This window comes from Phymastichus coffea, unplaced genomic scaffold (genome assembly GCF_024137745.1).
Source record: "Phymastichus coffea isolate CEN01 unplaced genomic scaffold, Cenicafe_Pcof_1.1 PCOF00077, whole genome shotgun sequence".
Classification (NCBI taxonomy): Eukaryota; Metazoa; Arthropoda; class Insecta; order Hymenoptera; family Eulophidae; genus Phymastichus; species Phymastichus coffea.
The window spans coordinates 1,130,287-1,156,008 of record NW_026706888.1 but is presented as its reverse complement, the minus strand read 5'-3'; the positions used below and the strand labels follow the sequence as shown (position 1 = coordinate 1,156,008).

At 37.1% G+C, this 25,722-nt stretch overlaps 4 protein-coding genes across 10 annotated transcripts; 1 reads left to right on the top strand and 3 right to left on the bottom strand.

Annotated features, from left to right (window-relative positions):
* Positions 1–68: 68 nt before the first annotated feature.
* LOC131668369 (rho guanine nucleotide exchange factor 7) lies at positions 69–9,401 on the bottom strand. 5 transcript variants are annotated; one of them, XM_058942474.1, is made up of 13 exons: positions 9,037–9,401; positions 8,845–8,929; positions 8,008–8,167; positions 7,457–7,637; positions 7,168–7,383; positions 6,891–7,089; positions 6,585–6,812; positions 6,444–6,522; positions 5,786–5,925; positions 3,098–3,266; positions 2,859–2,948; positions 2,247–2,334; positions 69–1,399 (listed from the first exon to the last, which is right to left on the bottom strand). In XM_058942474.1, the coding sequence occupies exons 2-13, from the start codon at positions 8,911–8,913 to the stop codon at positions 1,237–1,239; spliced, it is 1,782 nt and encodes a 593-aa protein (XP_058798457.1). In that variant the 5' UTR covers positions 8,914–8,929; positions 9,037–9,401; the 3' UTR covers positions 69–1,236. The 5 variants fall into 5 exon arrangements, 2 of the variants coding, with proteins under 2 accessions (XP_058798457.1, XP_058798458.1); XM_058942475.1 differs by lacking the exon at positions 2,247–2,334 and having other exon boundaries at positions 1,232–1,399; XR_009302259.1 differs by lacking the exons at positions 69–1,399; positions 2,247–2,334 and having other exon boundaries at positions 4,729–5,925.
* Positions 9,402–9,672: 271 nt separating this feature from the next.
* LOC131668368 (chitin synthase chs-2-like) lies at positions 9,673–17,614 on the bottom strand. The gene is made up of 20 exons (XM_058942473.1): positions 17,488–17,614; positions 16,595–16,830; positions 16,375–16,520; positions 16,108–16,271; positions 15,738–15,943; positions 14,963–15,292; positions 13,923–14,329; positions 13,431–13,659; positions 13,092–13,366; positions 12,813–13,023; positions 12,494–12,741; positions 12,182–12,374; positions 11,945–12,099; positions 11,409–11,714; positions 11,133–11,344; positions 10,716–11,073; positions 10,479–10,655; positions 10,256–10,423; positions 9,970–10,189; positions 9,673–9,903 (listed from the first exon to the last, which is right to left on the bottom strand). Exons 1-20 carry the CDS (start codon positions 17,577–17,579, stop codon positions 9,704–9,706), a joined length of 4,533 nt encoding a protein of 1,510 aa, XP_058798456.1. The 5' UTR covers positions 17,580–17,614; the 3' UTR covers positions 9,673–9,703.
* A 752-nt stretch (positions 17,615–18,366) lies between these two features.
* Positions 18,367–21,153, bottom strand: LOC131668370 (tRNA-dihydrouridine(20) synthase [NAD(P)+]-like). 2 transcript variants are annotated; one of them, XM_058942476.1, is made up of 5 exons: positions 20,861–21,153; positions 19,879–20,363; positions 19,393–19,667; positions 18,984–19,319; positions 18,367–18,782 (listed from the first exon to the last, which is right to left on the bottom strand). In XM_058942476.1, exons 1-5 carry the CDS (start codon positions 21,036–21,038, stop codon positions 18,674–18,676), a joined length of 1,383 nt encoding a protein of 460 aa, XP_058798459.1. In that variant the 5' UTR covers positions 21,039–21,153; the 3' UTR covers positions 18,367–18,673. The 2 variants fall into 2 exon arrangements, with proteins under 2 accessions (XP_058798459.1, XP_058798460.1); XM_058942477.1 differs by lacking the exon at positions 18,367–18,782 and adding an exon at positions 18,795–18,906.
* A 1,868-nt stretch (positions 21,154–23,021) lies between these two features.
* Positions 23,022–25,722, top strand: LOC131668371 (uncharacterized). 2 transcript variants are annotated; one of them, XM_058942480.1, is made up of 4 exons: positions 23,022–23,269; positions 23,994–24,353; positions 24,566–24,998; positions 25,624–25,722. In XM_058942480.1, the coding sequence occupies exons 2-3, from the start codon at positions 24,185–24,187 to the stop codon at positions 24,994–24,996; spliced, it is 600 nt and encodes a 199-aa protein (XP_058798463.1). In that variant the 5' UTR covers positions 23,022–23,269; positions 23,994–24,184; the 3' UTR covers positions 24,997–24,998; positions 25,624–25,722. The 2 variants fall into 2 exon arrangements, with proteins under 2 accessions (XP_058798463.1, XP_058798462.1); XM_058942479.1 differs by lacking the exon at positions 25,624–25,722 and having other exon boundaries at positions 23,023–23,269; positions 24,566–24,999.

Below are 25,722 nucleotides of genomic sequence, written 5' to 3'. Positions count from 1 at the left end.
CAGAATGTAGAACACTACTATTAATTTAATCGAATTTGGATTATTGTAGAAATAAATCTTTTGTATTTTTGAATATTTTTATTTGTTCTATGAAACATCTCAGAAAGCTTGATTAAGCTTTCAATAAATAAAGCGTAATCACAAATGTTTAATCAGAAGTAATTCTTAATTTATTTATTTTATTTCGTCATATAAAATTAATACAAAATAAAGGAAATTTGTTTTTATTTACACAGTAAAAAATTATCCATTTCTTTGATAGATCGACAGTAAGTTACGTTTTATTTTGTTTTATTATATGTAATGCAATTAAAATTTATTTTTTGCCAATAAAAAAAATAAGTAATAATTTATTTTTAATCACGTCAAATGCATTCAGTTAAACAAAATCGAGCTTTTGTGTTATAAAATCAACACATTAAAAAGTTGGAAGCATTGTAGTCCCGAAAGATTTTGTCAAAACAGTCATACAACAGTATATTTTCTTAAAACTAACAGTTACCAAATACTTATTCTGGTTTAAGATTGCACATAAGTAAAAACGCAGAAGTCAATTTTGAGAAACAAAAATAAAAAAATTCTACTAGAACCGTAAGTAACTAACAATAGGACCGATTCATATTACTGCATACAGAAGTGCAGTGACTCTAATTGAGTGCAACTTTTAAAAGTTAGGGTAGATAATCTAACCCTAATAACAATTGAAATACTTGCGCACAATGACTATAACTTTGTAATAACAATTTTGGAATGCGATTGAATCATTATCTTGTATCGTAATTTATTGTGCGATAGTTTCGCTATTAATTTCATTATTTAACTATCAAAATACTTGCAAGTCAGTACCTGTGAGTCTCGAAACTATCATTATTTTCTTTTCTCATATATTTTATTTGTTATTATCAATTAAAAGTAAATTGTAAATCGAAAAAGTGTCAGTGAACTTGATTGTGCTTTTCGATAAATTGATCCAAAATTGACTTGAGCATAAGAAGTGATAATACTAAAGTTACTAGACTCGACTGTGTACTTATGTAAAAAAAAACGAAAATGTTATTCTTCTAAAAAACAAAGTAGGTACTCGTTATATCCCTTTGAAAAAATGCAACGCTAAGGCATTTTTATAAAATTCTCCTTGCAACACGACATTATTTGAACTTTGGCTTTCGACGGTCTGAGCATCGCTTATTGTAACACTCTCGATATAATTAGTTCATTCCTTTTTAAAAAATCTGACTAAGGCACGGCGCCATCGATTACGGCCATGCTTCGTTTGACGGTAGCTGCTAGCGATAAACGTGACTTTCGCTCTTCTTCGAGCTGCTTGCACAACTGTGCCACTTGCAATTGCAGATCTGTCATTTGATTCTTCAAGGCTTTAACAGTGTCCGCGAGGTACCTGTTCACAACAAACAATACCTCATTATTAGAAGTTATCAATGATAAAAGCTTTCTTTCCCTTCCGTATTAAAGAGAATCAGATTTTTTACAGAAATGAAAAATGAGAAAATTGTCGAATATTCTAAGAAAAGATAATTATTTGTTATAAATTATTCATAGCTTTTATTATTTTATCATATTGTCTTTTTTATAAGAGTTAAAATCAATTGTTATTTATTGAATCACGGTTTACTTGAAATTACGAATATAATCAAAGCATTAGTTGAAATTAGATAAATGTTCGTTAAATTACTTTAAAATTTAGTTATATAAATTAGATATTCGGTGTGAATAATTTGGTAAATAAAACATATATTAGAACTAGAACACTAGAGCTAAATTTTATAGTTACCAAAATCTTTCGGATATTTTACAGTGAATCGTTCTTGAAATTTTCAACGTAAGTTTACTAATTTGACGTACTGACGGAAAATAATTATATCGTAGATTATAATTTAATTTGAAGAATTTCAAGAAAATACGATATTCTGGTACCATTGTACAGTAGCTACTATCCTTTTTATAAGAGTATTATTCATGTTAAAATGTTATTGTATAAACGTGTACATGCTTTTAAAAACAGGTTAAACGTAATAATAAAATATTTCGTATGTACAAAAGAACAATCTATAAAAGAGCAGCAAATTTTACAAGCAAATATAATAAACATGAAAATCTAATAAATCATTATCTCTATGATGCAAAACAATGAAAATACATATATCATTCAGGCCTTAAATTGAACATTCCACAATCGCAAACAAATGTATAAAAAAGTCATCGGTCGAGAAAAAAACATTACGTACCTGTCTTCATACGTATCCCAATTTCCGAATCTACTATGTATAAACGATGCTCTATCGTTTACCTTATGGGGGTCGAAATCCATCATAGCTGAAAGAGCACATCATAAAAAATTATCAAGAAAAATGTGAAAGATTCGTCAGCCAGTAGACAAAAAGACGATTGTTTTTGTTTTAGCTTTGCTTGTGCTCCTTTTTTCGTGGCTTTTGATTATAGTCATAATTGCTTTATTTTTCCGAAACACTGAAAAGTGTTCTGCCTCCTATGCTAAAAAAAAAATCTCTCTATCAAGTCGTGGGAGACACTAATGAACTACCAATGACACCACACAAAATTAGTGACTGTAAGTCGAGCATTTTCTAAAAGCTATAAGTTTGGCTTAGTTACGACGAAAAAAGCAAACGCACACGCACACACTTTTGTGATACATACGTTTAATTCAGTGAAAATGGTTGTTAGAATGCATGGTGAATATTAATGATTCGACTCCAGATTCACTGAATTAGTATAGCTATTTGTTAATGTATAAAGCAACGAAAGAGCCAAGTTTGGTAAAAACCGCAAAAACCAAGCAGTGTTCGCTTTTGTGTTGGAAGATCTCAAACATTACTCACCGGAGTGTACCGTGAACCTGGCATTAGCGGACAAACAGTAACCTTCTATCACCCTCAAAATTGCTGCATCCTCTTCAAACTGCCGCTCATCTGCAAGAGTAACAAAATACGTTAATTGTACAGATTGAGATTTATTACTCAAAACAACCTTTCAATATCGAATTGCTCATGATTTATTGGGTTTTTTAAACGAAAAAAAGAAATCGCTTAAAAATAAATTGTATTATCAAAATACTAACTTCCAATTTTGGTCAATCGGCACCCGTCAGTCTCTATTTTTCCCAAAGCTTTTAGCGCGTAAATCGGTGGTGCTGGTCTGAGTGAGGCAACTCTCCAAGGTGTCTTAATCCCTTGGGGCGACGAGTGTTCTGCTCCTGCCGCCTGAAGCTTTGAGTTCTGACTGATCAACTACACGCGAATAGAAGAAATATACGTTAAAATCTCATTCTCCGAATAATGTTGATGAATCTACTTATAGCAAAGACTTTTTGCAATCATAAAAAATATAAAATCACTTCATAGGATGCTCATAAATATTGAGAGTGACTGTCCAGTGACAATTGAAACATAATAAATGTGAGAATAAACGTTCAAGTGATCGTCCCGATCATCACTTATTCAATTTCACTTACAAATTCCTATATACATTTAGGGGATAGTTTGACAATTTTTAGTTACACTAAGTTCACGCATAGTATATTTACATGAGAAATCTAACAATTTGAGTGCCATAAATAAAAAATTTGTTGTTGCTGTTTTGTAAGAAAAAACAATAGGTGTGAGCGAAAAAAACTCCCTCTAACATGCAAAAAGTAAATAATTAATAACGCAGTACTCAATTTGTTAGTTACATTTAAGTCTTTTTTTTAGATTTCGACATATTATTCGAGTCTATACAAATATAATCAATGCAAAGGATTAAATATACGTAGAGGTGCTATTAGGAAAAATCGTTGACAAAACATTCATCTTGATTCAAAAGCCTAATATTCAATAATTTCGATTGATAATTGGGACAAACACTTTGAATACAAATATATAAATATATTTAGTATAGTGCAATAATCATGCCTTTTAGTTATTAAAAATACTACGTTCAAGACCTCTATGTAGTTTTATGCGCAGAAAAATTATAATGTCAATGTAAATCAAGATAAACAATAATAATTAAATTAAAAATATAAAATCATCAGATCTGCAGCGATGATTTTCAAGCTTGCATTTATTTGCTAATTTGGAGTGTTTCTTCCGTGAATCTAATTGTTGTTCGGAAAAAATATTGAGAATTGATTTGCTTTTTTTCTCAATAAGTTAGTATAGTGTAAAACAATTTTTAAAAAACAAAGCAAAAGCATACTTCTCACAACATGGCTGGACTGAGTAAAAGTCAGGAAAAAATTTTGAGTAAGCGGCAAAAAATTTAGTTCTCGGCGGTTGTGTGATGAATTTAAATTATACGAATTAGTAGTAGTAGCCTGACAAACGAAAAAGAATTAAATGACGTACATAAATTTGTCGCACACTGTTCTTTTTATTTATGATTTTTACATTTAATTCCTGGCAAAGCAATGTTACTTTCTTAATTTTCTACTGCTTTAATGAAAAATATATCAAACTAAAGTTTCTATGAGACAATAAATTTAACGATATCATTGTATGAAAATTTATTGACGAACACCAAGATTAACAAATTAAACTTGAAGCCGCAAATCTTAATTCTTCTTCGTTCGACGCAACAAAACTCTCGAAGGTTACCGTTTCATCAAAAAAAGCAACTCATAACAGAAAGACTGGTGGTGAGTATGCGAATCGAACGAGTCACAAGTAAAAAGTAAAACAGAACGCAGCCATGCCATGGAGAAGCGCTTGCCTTGAGTATCATCATCATCATCATCATCATCATCATCATCATCATTATCATCATCATCCATAGGAATGGTTTTCTTAAGCCACCAATGTGCGTAGAGGGTAGACGTGTAAACCTTTGGCTCATCTGTTTTGTCATCCTCTGATGGAGGTTTGTAATGTCCTAAAGGCCTTCGCTTAGTTGTTTTTTTCGGCGTAAATGGCTGTGTGAGGTGCTTTTGTTGAGTCAACGTCATTTTAGCAAACCTACTCTCTTCTACATTATTGTTGCAGGTACACTTTGCCAGACTTTCAACCTCGTCCTCATCATCTCCGCCGTCATCACTGACGTCCATCGGTTGATCAATGAGACTCTTACATGATGGTGTCGAGCCAAAAGGTGACGTACAAATACACTGGCTCTCGAATTCATTCTCACTCTCGCGCATTGCGTTGTAGCACGAGCCGATTTCCGCCGAATGATATTGAAAACTATCTGCCATACCGGAATCCGAAGATCTTGGACTTCTCGTACTAGTCAACAATTTGCCCTGATTCTTGCCACTACCAAGTGATTTCCAATTTTTCGAATCTTCCGAGTCGCACAAATTCGACAGATCCTCATTGCCAGACCTCAGAACTCGATAAGGGACAGAATCGAAGTTAGGAATAATCACACAGCTACCGGTGCTGACCTTCGGTGGAAGACTCCTACTTGTAGGTTCTGGTAACGAGGTCGGTTCTTCGGTACTAAACACAGCCATTGATGTTGAGGTCGAGGCAGGCAAATGAGTTCGTTGAGCTTGCAATGGACAACAATTTCCATCGTTGGGTACATACCTAACGTCTAAATTCAATGTAGACACTTTGCGCGTGGAAGATTTTTGCGAATGATCGCGAGGGTTAAGAGTATACATGATAAAACAGTTGCGTCGCATCTTCACTGTGCTCAAGTCGGGACGAAATATATATTGAAAGTACAGCAGTCGTTTGAGCAGCTCTGGATGTAATAATTTCTTGCGTACCAGTCGTGCGAAAAAACGCGATAGACGTGTGTACGGAGGATGCTGGCAACAACTCACGTGTGATATGCTTGTCGTTGGCGAACGCGTTGCTAATGATGCACCTCGGGATGTCACTTCATCTTGACTCAATAACTCGATCCAGTGCTGACGTTCCTCCCGGCTTGGACACAGTACTGTTATACTCTCGATCATGGGACCTATTTCGCATTTAAATATTTAAATTAGTTACAAAAGTACTTATAATGTAAAAACTACAAAAAGCTAAATCACAATAAATCTCATTTTGCTTTGTGAAAACATTTCTTAAGCTATGAGATCACAGATGAAAATAATAATAATAACTTTTAGCAAAAATTATTCGTGTACACCCCACGAACTTTTCATTGTTAAGCTAATTTATAAAATTCAATAAAAAAAAAATTTAAAGCGCAGTTATATTGAAACGAGCTAGCGAGTGTTCTAAAGTACTAGTATGGAAAACTTTACTAACTGATCGAATTTCTTGGTTTTCCCGCGACTCAGCACAATTTAAGCTATTTTTAGATTTATCCCTGATGCCTCTTAGAGGACTGAATAAGCAAAAGTATTCGTTTCGACATTAAAGTTTGTATAACTAGTTATGAATCGTAAAGTTCTATACTTGTCTATTTCCAAAAAAATTGAAATATTTGACCTTATTTCTTGAATCATTCAACTAAGATAAATATAAGCTTACCCGATATCTCGAAGGCATTTTTTATATCATCCGATGGTTCAACTGCAACTATGTTAATTCCAGTCAAAGGAAGTTTTCCCTGTAATAAAACAAGTAGTTAAAGTTAAAAGAAATTCCTGAAATGTAAAATCTAATCTTTACCTCATACACGAACGAGCTCATTCTAGGACTAGTACTAAGAACAAGTAAAGTTGCAGGAAATAATACAAAATATCTATCTCTTCTATCAACCCCAGAGACAAGTATAACAGCGCCAACATGAATAATATCTCCAAGAACACTCAATTCCTCGCCTTCCCATCCTTTAATTCCACACGTTAAAATTTGTAATGCAAGCTCTCGTTGCTTTCTTATAGCGGCACATCGGTCCTAAAAAATTAACGCAAACAATCATTGAACAAATGAAATATTCACTTTCTGATAATTGATATAATAACTGAAATTCACCGCTATTTCTCTGTACACACTAACACTACGTTGAGTATCTCCTCTATCAGAGTGATTCTTTTCTGTATGCCGCTCTAACTCTTGCAGCATTGCAGAATACTTATCCAGTCTTCTAAAAGGTTTACTGAGACCTGTAGTTAATACTAAAATTCCAGGCGTTATAGCACCACTTCGTTCCATAAATTCATTTAATTCATCGCTACAAGGGAATGTCACACTCAGCAATGTATTTATTATGAATAAAATTCTAAAATATATTTTGCATTTGAATGATTACCGGTATCGATCCAATATACAAACTGCTTGTGGATGGCAATTGCAGTAAGATGTATGGATACTTTTAAGTTTTGGAGCTGACGTAAGAAAAATATTTCCCACTCTAGCTTCTGGTCCTTGAGGTAATACACTGTCTAAATTGACTAAAAGGCGCTGATGAGCTTCTAATACTTCATGGATATTTCCAATTAATTGTTTGTACTCTTCTTTCTTAAGTCTAAACATTAGAAAATAGTTTTATAAATAAGTCAAATTATTATTAATGTTTTTGATAATTTGGAATGACTTACATATTGGCTGTTTCCAATGGTTGAAGAAAATTGTTAACTAATCCTTGTAGTTCCGCAACGTTCGCACGCTCAGAATCTACGATATTTTTTAAAACTATATCACGATTCATGGTTTGATGAATTGGAGAATCTGGTGAACTTTTCTCTGGTGATAATTTGGCAGATATCGTGGAAGCAGAGTCTACAAGAATGAATTAATTAATGCTAATGATTGTTATCAAAATCAATGCATGATGTTAATATACACCAGAAAGCAAAGCTTTTCAGTTTATAAAATAGATGAGATGATAAGTTAATGCCATGAGTTTTAAATACCAAATACGATTAAAGGAAATTTGGTTAATTCTTAGAAGCACAGATAGTACCAAATAGCAGTGGGATACAGTATTTTATAGAAGTATTTACAAATAAAGCACAATTGAATATATTCTAAGCATATAAATAATATGCTGATTAATAAAAACGAATATTGATGAAAATTTTTTGACAATAGGAAATTCTCACAACATTGATTACAGCATCCTTATTAGTAATGTTATGGGAATGAATACCTGATTCACTTAAGCTGAATCTTAATGGTGTACCTGGAGCTTTCAACTCCTTGACATAATTAGATGGAAACCAGCCAGTTTTCTCATTGAGCGTTCCTTCCCACCAGCCACCATCATCCAACTGTGTTATTGTTATGATATCACCTTTCTTAAAACACAGCTAAAAGACAAAATAAAAATATAAGTTTATAACTTAGTAGCAAATCTTAAAATAAAAATATTGCATTTATGATAGAAATGATAAAGCTATTCTAGAAGATAATTACTAGGTCAGTATAAGTTATAGTTTAAGATATACATTTAGTAAAGTAGAGCTCCTATAATTAAATTTCCTAGATGAATAGCTTATATTAAGATAACAATTTCTAATTTTGTTTGCACTTCCATATATGACATGCTTTAACTACTTTATTTTGAGAATTGTGTAAGTTGGCTGAGCATTCATCAGTTTATTTAATAATTAGTAAAACAAAAATAGATCTCAATATTGATTTTTAGATATTAAACAGAAACAGGTACGGCTAAAATATCTCTTGTTGGAGGAAGTGCAGTAGTCAATTATCAGTTTTAATGCAATATTGACTATATTGACATTGCAAGTGCTTTCATAACTAGGACTATAATAAAGATCTCATAAAAAGCTACTGCAATGTGATCAAATAGTAAAATTTACGTATATATGTAATAATAGAACTGGAATGCAGTGGAGTACAAAGTAATGTGTACGAAATGAGGAAAATGGAGTAGAGACAATTAAAATGTGTGCCAAGTGCAGAGTCAAGAAACATCGCCAGTTGTTAGTGTGTGAATGAGTGAGTCGCATAGCGATCTATCTACCTCATCATTGTTCTTTCCTTTGAAAGAAAATAGGGCCGTGACGACTTTCGGTCCATCCGACTTGGACATCTTCGGGGATGATTATCTACAAGAACAAAGTATTTCCATATGTACACAGACAAATTCCCAAAGAAATGAAACTAAATAGAACTTTATGACCGGAAATAAAGGGACGGTAAAGTAAGTACTCACACGTAAAGTACTATGTGCTGGAAACTGATGAAAACTTTGTCGGAGAGATTGAGAAACAGAAGAGAGGGACAGAGGAAGAGAGGGAAAGAGAGAGAGAAAGAGAGAGAGAGAGAGAAAGAGAGAGAGAGAGAGAAAGAGAGAGAGAGAACGAGATTCAAGTTGCTGAATCAAGGCATTTGTGCAGCTTAGAAAGTTGTTGCAACTACGATGCAGCCGATTTCGCAAACACGTGACGACTGCGCTCTCGTTCTTTTACTCACTGGCTAATAATACAGAATATTATAATGTGTGACGTTTTGGCAGAAGTGTAGACTATAAATAAATAGTCTTCGTCGTCGCGTACCCCACACACTCGCGAACGAACATCCGCGAACTATAAGCAGCAGCCAGCAGCTAGCAGCCGCAGGCAGACTTTTGCTTAAAGTTTTGTGCGCAATGCAGCGATAACTTAAGTTAGACTGCGTTTACAAGTAGCAAATTGATTGGTGAGTGTTGTGGCGCGAATGAAGCTTAGGTTTGAATGGTTTTATTCTTAAAAGAATGTTTATTTTCGTAACGACAAAAATTGTCGTAAAAATATAAATTTACATTAAAATGATCAACATTATAAAATCTAAAAATATACGAAACCTCTTTAAAAAAAGAAAAAAGACAAACATGTGTAGATTTACATTTTTATCTCAGTCTCCTGGTGTTCATATAAGTAACCCTTATTATCGTATCCCGCAATATGTTTTCGCTGTTTCTGCTTGAGTGAATCTGCAGCACTACCGCTCGACATGGACTTTTCTCTCTGTTGCGATCTACTCGCACGGATCGTCCGCTCAATTTTGCGCGACATGTCAGCAATATTTTTCGTTTCTCCAACTGGAATCATGAGGAAACCCGTACAATTACTGACAAAGTCGGAGATAGAGGGAAATGCGTACTCACCATTGTGTAAAGTTTCTTTGATCGACGTGCTGAACGGTCGAGCATAAGTTTGACGTCGCTCGTTGTCGGCGTGCAGGAAATGCACAGTACGTCGTTTCCTCGGCGGGACTTTGTTACTCGAACCGGCAGGCCTGGCGTCGCTGTTGAGTTTCCTTTCGAAGATTTTTCGGATTTTCAACGCCTGCCGCTCGTGTATCGCCTCCTCCGAAAGATCGGCGGCCTGAAAACCAACACCCCTCGTCGATAGATCGTTCGGTTTTTTAATTGACGATGTCAACGGCGCTACCTTGTTCCAGCAGTCGCAACTCAACCTAACTTTGGCCATGATGTGAGAGAAAGTTTCGAAGCGATGGAGCAGCATCGCTATGAATTGCACGGCTAAAATACTGACGAACAACAGAATGAACATGAATCCAATGGGTTCCAGATGCAAATGCTCTTCAACGACGTGAACCTGCAAGTAATCCCACCTCGTGCGTTCTGAAAACTTGTCATAATGTTCGTTTCACGCTTACCTCCAGGTCATGGTAAGTAATGTTATACTTGACTCCGAGTGGCCATTCCAAGTACAGCACGTCTTTGTTCAATTGTAATAAAAACACGCTCAGAACGAACAGCGAGTTGATCATGAAGAATTTAAAAATATACTGATCCCTCAGTTCCGTGATTCGCCGATTTATATCTGCCTATCGAACAATCGCATCTGTTCATGCGAACAAATTCATTAGAAAATCCAAGATCAATACCTCTCGTTTCTCGTCCTTATCAATAGGATCCAAATAAGTCTCGATGAACTTCTTCCAAAAAATTTCCTCTTCCGACGACAAAAATTCCACCTCGCCTTTTCCCAAACCCTTGCTTCTCAGCCAATTCGGCGAGACGAGGAAATTATCGTTCTCGCGAGCGGATTGTTCATCGTCACTGCTCGCTACCTCGTCGTCGTCATCGGTATCCGAATTCGCGTTGCTGTCGTCATCGATCGTCTCCTCGAGCTTCTCGGCGAAATTCACCGAATGGGTTGTGCGACCGGCAGCTGGATTTGACGCCTCGTCGCGACTCAAATCTCGCGCCGATCGCAGTCCACTACTCGAACTGTTGATGTTTCTATAGATCAGCGTGTCGTTCATTGCTCGCTCGTCAGACTCGCTGTCAAAATAATGTACCTCTCCATGTCGTTCAGTCGCGCGTCGATTCTCGACAGTGCCGACGCGATTTCCTTGAGTTCCTTGTCGTTCTCTCGAGGAATGTCCTGAGCGCACAAGATGCACTTGAACAAGCCAGCGACGGAAAACTCGATTGGCCCTTTCTCGTTCTTTGCGTCCTTGGAGAGCAAACTTTTCGAAGCGCTCGTAGCCGTCGCGGCTTGCTGCTCCTCCTGCGAGATAGGAGAGCATTCAGGTTCGGTCCAGTTAACAATGAAAGCTCATCTACTGGCTCACCGTAATAACTTCGACTTTCGGGACTTCTCTCGTTCCCCAGCTGATGTTATTCATGTTGAAAAGCGAGAATATCACAAGCAACACGTACATCGACGGCACGGTAACGTAGTAAACGAAGCCGTATAACAGGCAACTCCACTCGAGCGGATGTAATAGGCCAGTGATAAGAAGTTCGCCGGCGACAAGAAAGAAGAATAGAGTGGACGGTGCAAGCCAACCGTCCTCCGTTATTTGTAGCATTATACCCACGAGTACGACTATCATCACTAGTCCATAGATCGCCGTGATTATTCCTGCCACTACTAGCTGTAATTTTTGCTTTATTCGATTCAATTCATAGACAAGTTATCGTTCACTTTGTAATAAAATAAATAAATAATAAAACAATAAAACTTAATAAAAAAGTTGACTGCTTGAACAATTTAAAAGATCTGAAGATCCAATACGTAATTTATGGGGTTATACGGTGCAAAATAGATCCGAAGCTCGGAAGCTCAAGTCCGGGTCGAACTTTAGCGTGAACCTGAAAATTTCACCTGCGTTTGTTCCTTGGTAAAGTAGCAGACAGAGCAGAATATCAAAATCGGTACGATATTGTACACAAAACTCGTGTAGTTGTCAATTCCAAACGCAGCAACGAACGCACCGACGAGCATGAGGAATATCGTGCCCGGTCCTAAAATTGTACTACCTACGAATGAAGAATTTAATCGAACGTCGATTGACTCGCTAAAGCAAAAGAAACTGGGATTTATGATTGAATAATTGCAAACCCATCAAGACCCATTGGTAGAGGATGTAAAGCCAGGAGATGTCGCGATTGTTCTTTTTGGTGTCCGCGGCAGTTTCGAGCAGGTCGAATATATTGGCAACTGTAGATGGTATCCATCGTCGTCTCTGAATGAAGAACTCGTTGAATTTCTCCGGGGCGTGAGTGAAGGCGTCGCTTGCCGCCGAGTACTCCACCTTAACGATCGAAAGTGAGAGATGAATCGGTCGACAAGCGCCGGTGGATGCGCAGTATCGCGCAGTATCGGCACTCGGGGGGTCGCGAATAAGGGCAGAGAGCTTCGCCGAGCAAATACCTTGTAGCCGCACTGCAGAATGAGAGTGCAGAGCCAGCGGTCCTCGCCTTGGTCGTACTGAATGAAGTGCCGTGCCTCCTCGGCCACGGTGGCGTACTTCCTCATGACGTTGTTCTCCATGAGCGCCTTGGCGCGAAACAAGGCGAAGCAACCGGGACTGCAGAGCACGCAGCCGATCGTGTGCTCCGTCGACTTTTGCAGCCAGTGGCCGATCGCGTACTCGAACTTTTGGAACCAAACCAGCGGACCTGTGTTGGGCAGGGGGGCGCGCGTCAGTGTTCGGCCGCCCCCGGGCAACGGGGAAGCGGACCGTCGTTACCTTTGCCCAACGGATGAATCCTGCCGCAGGCCGATCCCACGTCTCTGTTGACCTTCATCCTGTCGACGAGCGTCCTCACCGCGCTCGGCCGGAAATCAATGTCGCCGTCGAGCGTCAGCAGGTAGGTGTTCTCGGCGATCACCTCCTTTCGCGACACGCTGATGTCTTCCGCCATCAGTCGGTAGCCGAGCAAGTAGTACATGTACATGACCTGCGCAGAGGACCGACGAGGAGTTACGACGCGAGCGCGTCCAATCGCCTTCGTCGCGACGCGATCACCTGACTCCACCGTTTCCTCGCGCGAATCCTGTTCTTGTCCTTCAGATGCACGTACATTTTCGTCTGCTCGGGCAAGGTCCACACAAGTCTGCCGCCGTACGGGGTCGGATACTTCACCGGCGGCGAAGCCTTGAAGTTGCGCGCTCGCACGCACTTCTCGACGCACCTCACGAAATCTCCCACGTAGTCGTTCACCAGAGTCATGCTCTCGTCGTGGGTGCAACGTCGGCTGCAGCCGTGCACGCACCGGAACGCATCGTCGAAGAATACGTGGACTGCGACGAGTCAGTTTCTCTCTATCAATCAATGCTCTTCCGATCGCGGACATTTTTTATTTACCTTCGAGCTCGTAATAATCGGGTAGATTGGCTTTGGGATCGTAGCTTTTCATCGTACGCATTATGCATTGATCCTTGTCCAATCGTAGAATGCTATTGAGAAAATCGGTCATTTCCTCGGTCGTTTCGTGCCACATTGTCGCACACGCGTAAATTCGCGTCGTTTGATCCTCCTTCAGTATGTCCTCTTTGCCACGATACGCGTCGTCGTTTCTTTCTATGTCGTCTTCCTGGGAAAAGAACACTGCTGATAATTTGTCTATCTCTTTATATTTTTCGATATTTGGAAAGTTATAAATAGCGTTCAAAAGTTATCGAAAAGAAAACGAACATTCTTTAGAAAATAACGACGATTAGATCGCAATCAAAAATATGTCTGATCGACTAGCTATTTCATTAAACGACGACAACGAAGGAATACTTTCAAAATTATTTAAATTATTCGTAGTGAATTAGCCAAAAATGACAAAATTAGAAAAAAAATATATATAACCTTTCGTTCGACGTAATCATCGTCGTCGGCTTCCTCTCTCCACCTACTAAGCGCCAGCGATTGATCGATCATGAGCGCGTCGTAAGAAAACACGACAAAGATCTTGCTGGTAGTAGCGAGTCTTTCGTTCCTTGTATACCAGACGTGCATAGTAATCCAAGCTTGCGATAAAGTCCAAATCAACCAAATCCAGGCGTACCAATGAGCTTCGTAATTCTTGATAGTAGGTGCATAAAAGAATAAGTAGTCGAGTGCCTGTGCTTCCGCGTTGTCCTTGTGAAAATAGCACTCGTCCCAAGCGCGCAGGTAAGATACAACCCAGAGGCTAATTACCGTGCCGGCAACTGCTACGTTCAAGGGCAGCGCGAACCCGATGCCTTGCATTAACGTTTTGCAAGCAAATTTGCCTGTGAGAGTGTTGAGTGGTTAACGACGTTCTTTCTCTTTTTTTTCTATGTGGGGCTAAAATTGTTAATTGCCATGGAGTTCAATGCACTAGGCGGTTACAATTTTGAAATTTAGCTCTATTTAATAGCTTTTATATTTTTTTTTGTGATGTTTCTAATGGTTTGCTGTTTAGCTTACGATGCTGAACATTTTCTTTTGGTACTTATACTGAATTTAAATTTGTTTTAAAAAGAAAGGGATAATACGGGGTTTAACGCTTTGTCATCCAAAGTTTCCTTAATTGCTGTTTAAAAATCATCCTAATACAGATATCAATGTAAAATATCTCTTATCTTGAAATATTTCGTAGAGGCTTGAATTGTTTTATTATGCATACCAAAATCTTCATTCTACGCTCCACAAATGCAATGAGTGGAGCCATTTTTCGAAAATATTATATTTTTCACTTTTTCAAAAGCAGTTATTCGACTTTTATAAATAAAAAACAAACGACACTTTTGAAAAGGTGTTTTGTTTTGTTGATAAATGGTAAATTTTCAGTGTTGGGCCCCGTAAACAATATCGTTAAAAGTATTAATCGACGACAAAGTGCAAAGAAGGAACCTAGGAAAATGTTTCAATGAAAAGCTCACTGCAGCTGTAGACGAAGAATCCGGCACCAGCGTGTATCAGAGCGACGTTAAGTGGGACCCATCGATTACCGACGATCGACAGAATTAGGTTTGCCGGCTGAATCACGCCCGAGCCCTCTTCCATCCCATCTTTCACCAAAGTCAATGTGAAATTGTAGCTGTCCATCCAAAATCCATGAAAGAAGTCGGCAGGTCGCATTCCCTGAACCGAATTAATCAAAAGTGCTCCGAATATAAATGCGAATACTCGTATCACTGACGTGTAGCCGATCAAAACTGCTCTGTACGCCTGCAAGTTTCTCCGTACGGTTGCGAGCGCGACGACGAAACCTGCGACAAATGAAACTCGTGAAAACGCCCGGCATTGTTTGCCGACAGTGAAGTCGTCGATTATTTCTACAGCACAGCTAGGCGCTTGTTCGCGAGTATCGACAGCTTCCGCGACAATAAAATTGTGGTATGAAATGATTGCCGGATCTCCTTAGCTCCCAACTAAAAGCCCCCAACGCCCCCATGTTCTTCTCTCGGTGTCCGTCGATGCCCTGCGAATTGACGATCATCGTAGCTCTCTCTCAGTCTCGCTTTTTGCGACGGTGCATCCGACCAGCGTGCTCGCTGTAACTCCTCGTCAAAGTCATCCGTTCGCTTCTGCAGGCACGTAGCTTCGTGTTTTTAAAATAACGAACGTCGCACTCGGTCATTCCGAAACCAAGTTCGGATTCTTCCATTCTCGCTCCGCATATAGACGCATCAACGAAAAATGAGGACTACTTACCGAACTGACTTTCCTTCGATACGTAATTTCCCCACCATCGTAGCGACGACAATATCAAAGCTATCGGGGTCAGCCAGGCCGCGTACGCGTTGTTTGGCGGCTCGGCGATCAAAGTGAAGGACGCGATGCCGCCGATTTGAGCGAGCATAGCTAAAATGTCGCCGTACGCCAGGCCGCCAGGACGACGGACGTTGACCGTTACCTTACTCGTGGCAACGCCGTTTTGTTGCGACGTAGCGTCGACGAATCGTTCGGAATAGTCCGCTCTCTTGTTTGACAAAATTCCTGTGCCAACGATAGAACATAGTGCTCGACGCCGTCGCGGTCAATGACGAACGCGTGGCGCGCCAAGTTTACCGGCCAGTGGCACTCACCTAAAATCGAAGGGACGAGGCAGGCGCAGCTGAACGTGACGGCGCCTTGAACCGCGTCCAAGTTTGGCAAAACTACGAAAAACAGCAGCAGCACTCCCGTCACGTGCAAAGCCTCCAAGCACGTTAGTATGAAGATATTACGGGGTCTCGGCAAAGACCACTGCTCGCCCTCGTTATCTGAATAATGAAAAGAGCTCGCTGCAACCGACCGGATAGAACTTGCAAAAGATGCACGCACCCGATGGCGGCAGCAGGAACTGGACGTTGATGAAGAAACAATTCCAAAGGAAGCGCATGAAGTTCATCAGCTCCGGTATCGAGAACGCTATGATTATGCACCAAACCCAGGACGACCGAGCCTCGTCCGACGTCTGTGCCTCGTATCTGTTCTGCTCGCGAAACGTTCGACCTGCACACGTTTATTGCCCATTCATCGCCGGTGTCCCTTTCGTGTGAGCACTCGTGGGTGGACGTTCCGCTTACCGGGATAATACTCGCAGAACGGCACAGTCCTCTTCCGCAGCTGCGAAGTGGCGAAGAGTGCAGCGCCCTTCGTGATAATGCAGCCGGCGAGGATCGCAAGGCATAGGAAACCATAGAGGAACGCTTTTATGATACGTAGCATAATCTCGTACCATCGCTTCTCCGCCATCGAGCCGGTGTTCGGCTCCGGGTCGACACACTTGAAGGAATCCCATAGCAGAATCTCATCGATCGATCTGCAAAATATCATTCGACTTGCTGACTAATTGCAATGTTGCGTTCTAATACATTTTACGATCGAAAAAACAGATCGTTAATCCTCGCGCGATTTAGAAAAGTTTCTCACAATTCCAAGATAAGACTGAAAGTCAAAAGCATTCAGTCTCCTTTGGCTTTATTACGCGAGAAGGATTACGACTTTGTAGTTTAGATTTTTTTCTAAAATACTATTCGCGCAATTTTTAATACATCAGAAAGTTACGATAGTATTATTATTTATCACATTCGACTATCATAATTTGCATTGTGCGAAGCCTTTTTTCACAGAAACATTTTAAATTCCTAAAAGTTAAATACCGAGTAACTAAAGCTTATCGTCTTTAGAGGCATTCTTTTTTATCTTAATATCCAATACGAGTCCGAATTTCACAAAAAAGATAAGTTCAAAACTATCTATCGTCCGTTCTCCAAAACTCCTTTGAAAAATTATTTTCTTGCACGTTTATGCACTGCCTCGAGCAATGAACTTCACACTTGAACAGGCTGGCAAACAAGTAACACATAAATGAAAATTGCTATATAAACTAAATACTATTGTGTTCACTTTATCACCCGTGAATCTTATCTGACAACCGCACTGTTTTCTGCCGCGTGGATTATTACAACAGTCTCACCCTGTGTTTTTCTCATCTATTTCGTCCGTGTTGATACCATCCCCGTAGCCGCGATCTTGTTCAACCGGGTAGAAACTGTACCTACGATCCATCGCTACTTCCGATCGTCTTTGCTCGATATGACACGTCGATCGCGGTCTTGGTCATTGTAATCTTATCATTTTTGAACGGCACATCGATAAGCCAACGTGAAAGAGAATTGTTCGTTGTTATTACGCATGTATTTACGCGATGGTCAGTGGACTTTTGATTAGGAAGGTCTCATCATTATTTGCGTGAGATGAATTAGTGATTATATACGATTGCGTTCTAGACTTTTGTTTCTCACTGGAAGCGTTTATTGAATAATCGATGAAATGACTGCAATGTGTGTGGATCAAGGATTTACGATTTAAATTCTACATGAAATAGAATTTCTGTCTTTTATAATTCGATAGTTTTTTATAATTATAATTTGAACATTTTTGTCGATAATACAGTATTTTTAAACTTTATATATGTAGGTAAAAGTGGCTAAAGTATTCAATTAGATTGTTTGAATACAAAATCTGTTCACAGAGATCAAAAGGTTATTCATTTGGATTAAACTTATAGAAAACAAAATTTTCTGCGTAAACCTTTTCAGAGCTATAAAGAAATATTACAAATAAAAAATTCATAGTTTGAATAATTCTATTGTTAAAACGGTTAGTGACTTTTAAAAAGTAATCTTTGATACATCATTTGTAATTTCACCATTGATTGAAGTAAAATTCCCATAGAAGTAAAGGTATACATATGTGTGTTATTTGAATACAACAACAAATAAAAAAAATTATATTTTCCATCAAGTGAGTTGACATAAATAAGTAAAACAATTCTTGACGATGATTTTAATTACTAAAAATTTTTCTATACAATATATTATATACACTTTATATAAGACACATTAATTATATTTGTAAGCTTCATGAACATGTACAATAACTCGTTTACAAAATTTGCTTGCAGTCTTTCTTTACAAAAAATAGTACATTAAATAGCATAATATTAACAAAGATCTTCATTGCTAATATTATTGTATATTCTATATAATACAGTATGACAGATTTCTTGTTCACACATATAAAAATACGTAAAGAAGATATAGCTTTAAGGTACATATAAAACATTTCGTACATAATTTATTTTAGAAGATTATTCGACGTCAAACAATAAGGTTTCCCATTTTTGTGAGAGTTTCTGCATCGATGACACCAAGTGCGCATAAACCGACCAAAGCAGCACCTTGTTCTGCCCATTTTTTATTTTTCTCCCTGAATTGCAAGAAAATTAATATTGTTATTCTAAATCTTATAAAATACTAAGAGTTGTTTTAATATGTTTTAGATTGGAAGTGATTGGCGAATTTGTAAACTTTACAGGCTGATCATATCTCATCTGTATAGATGTAAGAAATGAAAGTAAATGTGGAGCTATTAAAATAAATGGATACAGTTGTAAGATATAAATCTCACCAAAATGAAGATCCGTATTTTCTCCCGTCAATGACGACGACAGCTCGGAAAAGTTTATCTTCATTGACAGTGTAATAAGCAGGTAATTTCTTATGATGATCTCTCGTCCATTTGGCAAGCTGAGATTTGGGTAAACTCTTATCATTGGGGAAATTGTTTCGGAGAAAGGCACATTTCATTAGCAGCACGTCTTCCTCTTCATCCTCAAGTTTTCGCTTACCAGCTGTACCAATTAGCCCTAAGCGCTCAGGCACCACCTCGAAACGACCCTCGAAACCTTTGCTACGAAATTCCTTCGCTTTCGCACGACAATAATTGTCCATATTCCATACTTCGCTGAAAAATTAAAATACATAGTTGAATTATGAAATCATGACTTGTGCATAGAATTTACTGGAAAAAAACTGACCATATTTGCTCAAGAGTTTGTGCATTGAGAAACTGCTTTCCAAGTGGTGTCTCTTGCAAATCTCTGAGTATATTTTGTACGCAATATTTTGTATTACTCGGTGAATTGTCGTAGTCGACAGCCAATTTTAAATAACTTCTTACTACATCGTCCATGGGTAGCAAGCCTTCTTTTCGAAAAATTGAGCAATTCCATTCAGCCGCTCTCGCCAGCATTACACTACTGCAGCCTGTTTCTTTTTTAAATTTAAATATGTCCTCCCTTTTCTCCACTTCCTGAAATTACCGTTGTTTGTTGTAAACCATAAATTTGCGAGTAGAGAATATTGAAATGAGAATTGTTAATGTCTTTCGAATCGAAAGTAATTATTAAAAAAAATATAATTATCGACTTTTCGAAAAGTAATTTTATTCACAGTATCTGAAAATTGTAAAAATAAAAACTAGTTTAAAAAAAGTGGAAATGTAAGGTAAAATAAGTATTAACCTTGGAACCACCATTAGCAATAACTGGAATGCTCAAATGCTCGGAAATTATCTTAAGCACCTCATTTCTATTGGGATGCTGCGGTCTTTCGTCCACCGTCCTTCCGTGTACGGTAATTGCAGAAATACCCGTAGCAGCCAATGTATCACACAATTTCAACGTATCTCTCACACTTTTCAATACTCTAATCTTACACGTTACAGGAATCGTCAATCCATCAACAAGTGTTTTTAAAATTTCGCTGGCTTTGTCGGGTTGTTTGAGTAATGCTGCACCCATGCCACCGAGGATTGAAAATCGTTTTGGACATCCCATGTTTACGTCGATACCCGCGACGTCATTTTCTACAATTTGTGCCACTTTGAATGCACGCGTTGGATCGCAAGTTCCCAACTGAAGAACCACGTGCTCGCGCTCACGAGCACATGTACGGAAGACTATCGTACCGTCAGTTCGGTCAATGAAATCTACTGTGCCGAGTACGTCTGAAAGAATTATGTTTTTTTATACGGCTTGAATGAGATTAGCGCTGATAATTTAATCTGATCATATTTGCGATGTATTTTATTTAACTTTTTTTGGCTTCGTAAGAAAATAAAAACAATGTCCATATAAATCAATTAAAAAATTGGTTTGATAGACAACGTAAAATAATGTAAATAATTACTTCACAGTGGCAACACTTTTCAATTGGGAGAAACCTTATACTAGCTAGTTATTGTACAGATACTTCTAAAACTTATAAATTAGCAAAAAGACATTAAAAATATTAAAGAAACTTGACAAATGATTAGTCTGATAAATGAAGTAAAAGTTAAATAACATATAATTGAAATCAAGGTGGTCATAGCTCTGACAATGTCAGATATTTAGCTATAAATAAATAATTAAATGAACTATCTTAAAACTGTACATGAAAGAATAATATTTAAATTCAAACATAAAAAATTTTGGATTTAAATTATTTAAGAAAAATCGACACCATTTTTACGACGAACAGATCTCAACAATTTCCAGTCAATCAATTCCTCCGTGTACACAATGTCCGCACCATATTCCAGTGCAAGTAACCTCATTGGCAACGTGCCGATTCTCACCATCGGCGCCAATATCACTTTATCCGCGTATGTTAGTCGCGGATGCGATGACTCGCCCGTCATTATGTCACTTCTACTTAAAATAAAAAAATACTAAGTAAAATATTGGAAGGCGATATAATACACGCCGTGTTCGTGAACCCCGCGACTCTGACTGCAACTTCTCGCAGCAGTAGATAACGAGACTAGAACAGCTGATTGACGCGCGCATGCGTAGTGTTGCTGACGGATGGGTACTGGATAGCAGCTGGTACTGAATTGGTTTATCATCGAGACGACCCTGTCAGAAAAATGATTAATTTAAAAAAAAATATATACCATTAGCTTCGTCTTAATTTGTACCACCCGAAAATTGCTTTTTTGGAATTTGTACCCCCCCCCCCAAATTTTGAAAAAAAGCGAATAAAACGATATTTCGGAAAACTCATACTCCTGGTAGAAAAATGATTGATATCTTAAAAGAAAAAAATACCACTAGTTTCATTTTAATTTGTATCATCCGAAAAATGCTTTTTTGGAATTTGTACCCTCTCTAAAAATAGAGAAAAAAAAGATTTTCGTAGGGTAGATTAGTAATTCAAATTAACGTACTTTACTTTACTAGATGGCGGTGGGTCTCTGACTGAGACGCCAATAAGCAAAGTCAAATTAACGTATTACTGCGCATGCGCGGCGGCAAATCTATCTTCCTGTAGAAAAATATGCGATTTAAAAAAAAATGAATGCCTTCTTAATTTGTACCATCTAAAAAATACATAAAACTAATTCTGTTCTCGGCGGAAAAATCGTGAAATTTTAATGTAAAAGATTATAAATGTCTTCTTCTTAATTTGTACCATCTACGAAATCCATAAATATAATTTATACCCCTGTAGAATTTGAATTATACAGCGTTTTTCATAGAAACACAGTAAAATGCAAAAAATTAATAAAATTTATGATCCTGGCAGAAAAATGGTGAATTTTCTTAAAAAATTTTAAGTAAATAGCTTTATGTCTATTTATACTATTCAAAATTATCTAAATTTTCTTTTTGTACCCCTCCAAATTCCAAATCCAAAATTATATTGAAATTATAAGAGCTGCATTAATAGGAATTGATTATTTTCTAAATAACCCATTCCTATTAATAAATGAAATTGCGCGGAGTTATAAATAACTTTTGCTATCTTTGTTAACCTCGCGCAGTTTTTCTATAATTTTTTTATTATAGCTGTATTAATTAATAGGAATTTTACTTAGAACTTTTATGAGCGAATCAAAAAAAAATCAAATATTAAATGGCGTTTTTGTTTTTATTATTATTCCAGCAAAGTATTTTTATTCTTTAAATATTCGATTTTAAAAATATTTTTTTATTAATAGCTCAATTAGTCCAATCAATTACTTACGTTCTTACGTATAATGAATTTTTGTTTTCGATTGCCCTGAATTTTAAATTGATGTGATATCAACAAGTGAAACGTGGAACGAAACCGAATCATTTAGCCGATGGATTGAAAACATACTTAGAAACGGTACGACTATAGAAAAAGAACTTTTTGATTGAATGGTCGGATTCTCAGCACTGGTGTCCGGTAGCGCGTGTTCGATTTATTTATTAAAATTTGTCGTGCAGGTCTCGCGTGTTTGATAATTCGATAAGTGGCATATAAGTCATGATTTCAACTGATTTAAAATAGGCCAAGACAGCGTAGAAGTTTCTAGCTTTATGTTTCAACGTTTTAAATTTATTTGTTAATTTTTTATTAGAATTTTTATCACATTATGTAAATATTTGAATCGACCAGTCAAACGTATAAAATGCATCCTTCGAAAATTGGCTATTATTTTATTAATACCATTGACCAAACCGGTCATGTTAATAAAGTTTAGCCTTGAGTATTTTTACACTCCTGAAATTTCATAATTAACTTCTTATTCCATCATCCGATACAATGAATGTACGTCATTGATTTTACCCTTTACACATTCTTTCGTCGTTCATATTTTTATTACATTACTAAAGCGCTTACACTTTTGACGCATACATTCTCGTGCCGTTGCTCCACTTTTCCACACACAAAGAATGAAGGTTATGTGCATATGTGGTGCATGCGCGTGAGTGGCGTGATGCCGTCGTGGAGGCTTGAGCACAGCTGTTTTACCGTCCCCGCCGTTTTATATCTCGTGCAACGGCGAGTAAAGTGGGAGGAGGAGGTGGAGTAATTTAGATATCTTGAGTCGCGATCGTGCGTGAAATAATTTTGGCGATGAGACAGAGGCAGCTATTTGGTGACGCGCGCAATACACCCGTAAGTCTATAAATACAACATCTCGAGAGGCTCACGTTTTGATAACGATTATTTATGATAGTTAAATTTGTTGAATTTTAAGCGCCTATCTCTTTGTGGGCTTGTTTTGATAGGATTCGGTTTATTTGAGATACACACACACATTCTCGTTGCGAGTACACTTACTTGAAAGCTGATTATGTAATTGTTTATTTGAGTACAACGAGCGTGGGAGTTGATGATGAGGTGATTTTTGTTCGTTGACCTTTGGCTTAATGAGCGCGATTATCTGTGTGGGTGGATTATTAGTGTAAAGACACTGGCGCTTGGTTTATATATCAAAGATAGCCTGTAATTTGTGATCATTAGGTAAAACTACGTCTATTAAGCTTTCAAGTTAGAAAATAGTGACTACTACAAAAACTATGTTTCTTGCCAACTTGCATTTGAAATAATATTAACATAATTGTTTTTGACCTAAATCTTGTGTTTTACACGAATCAAGAGTAATCTATATAAAAACAATTATTTGCAATAAATATGTTTTTAAATATATTCAAGCAGAATAAAAAACATTTTAATTTATTCTACACTTTTATAGTACTATCAGTTTCCTTATCTGATTAAGTTCAGTTAAGATAAGAATTAAATCCACTTCCTCGTATTATTTCTAATTCTATATTTACACATATTTTACTGAAAATAAATGTACCAATTGAATTTTAAATCAAATTTATATTTTCAGGTTCACGAGCCACCTACAAATTCAAATTTTTATACTTAAAAGTTGTGATAAATGACCTACAGGTTTACTCTAACGTAGATGTTATATCATACATCTAGCAACAAACCCCATAAAGTAGTAGACAATTCTCAACTGAAAAGATACAAATAAAAATTTAAACTTTTCAAAAGAATTTTTGAAAGATTAATACAATGGCCAATCCAGGCACTGTCATAGCACATTTAGCTAAATTGATTGTCACAATTGTTTGCATGAAATTCTTCAAGGATGCTTTTTCATTGCGTGTAATTGAATATGCTTGGGCTGTACGAGCTTTTCAAATGTTGTTTGTACATTCTATCCTAGGAATTCTCAGATATGGTGAGTTGTTTTTATAAAAATTCAAAATAAAATAGAATCCTAAGTATTAATAATAAACTTGTTTTCTAAACTACACTTAAGTAACTCAGCCACTCAAAAACAAAATATCAGAACTTTTTATACAAATTAGAAAAGTAACGTTCAAAACATAATTTGATTCATTACTTTATTTGTTTATAACATTTTATAATCTTAGCATGGAAATATTTCAGGTGGATCATCAACAACAAAGCGCTTCAGAAACTTTTACGAAAGTTTCTCGAGTGTAGTCGAGGTAGTACCATTCGCCTTGTTCACCACTGAGGTTTTGTTAAAGTACAATTTCCGTGAAGAGTTGCGGTTCCTTTTGCTAGCCCTTGGAATGTCACCGACAGTCATAGAGTTGAGCTCATCTCGTATTAAAGATCGCTCGAAGTTACAAAATTTCACCAACATTATCTTCGCTCTACAATCGTTGGCATTGGGTTTAGTATGCATCTGGTACGACAATTATGGAGGTATCAGTCTTGCAGTATCGTTCGCTCTCGCAAGGTACGTCTCTGAGGACTTTTGCGATCACTACGACGTGCCTTACGTCGATTTGTCGCAGTACAGTCTTGGTTTTGTTGGAGTATTCGCACTGGTGACACTCAAAGAGATGTAAAGGTATATTATGGTCGCCTTTAAAAAACAACCTTAAAAATAAGCAGGGATTTCAAATTTTGGAAAAAAGTTACTGTGGGTTTCTCGATTCACTCAAGTTTCGATAATATATCGGAAGGATGAAACATTTGAGCAATTTATTCTCACTAAATTTACGATACTATCAAAGATTAGATAATAATCAAAGCAATCTCTCAAGTGTTTCACTATTTCGTGAATAAGCTTCAAAAAATCTACAGTACGTTTCAAAAACACTGCATTCCAAACAAAAAAAACACGCTCGATGTACCAATAAACGTATTCTAAATTTTTCATAATATCAACAAAAAAAAAAAATAAAGCGTCGTTTGCTATGGTCGTTATTAAGAATATTTAAATATATCGCTGTTGATGTGCGTTTGATGTGAAGTGGGGTTTGTCGAAGAACTTATCAAAGACCAAAGATACTTATGAGTAAAAGCAAAAAATATACAAAAACAAGAAAATCGACAAATGAAGGTTACTTAAACGATATACGTGAATAATAACTCTTAGCAAACAAATTTTTAGCTTTAGATACGATTGCAGACCTAACGAAGTTCGATAATCTTCCATTTGTATATCTCAATTTTTCTCTGTATTGCCATAGGACCTACATAGATGAGTACGAGAAAAGTTCAAAGAAAAGCCAAGTTCTAACTTCCTAAAGTCAATTTCACTCATGTTAAATCATTGAGCGATATTCCAA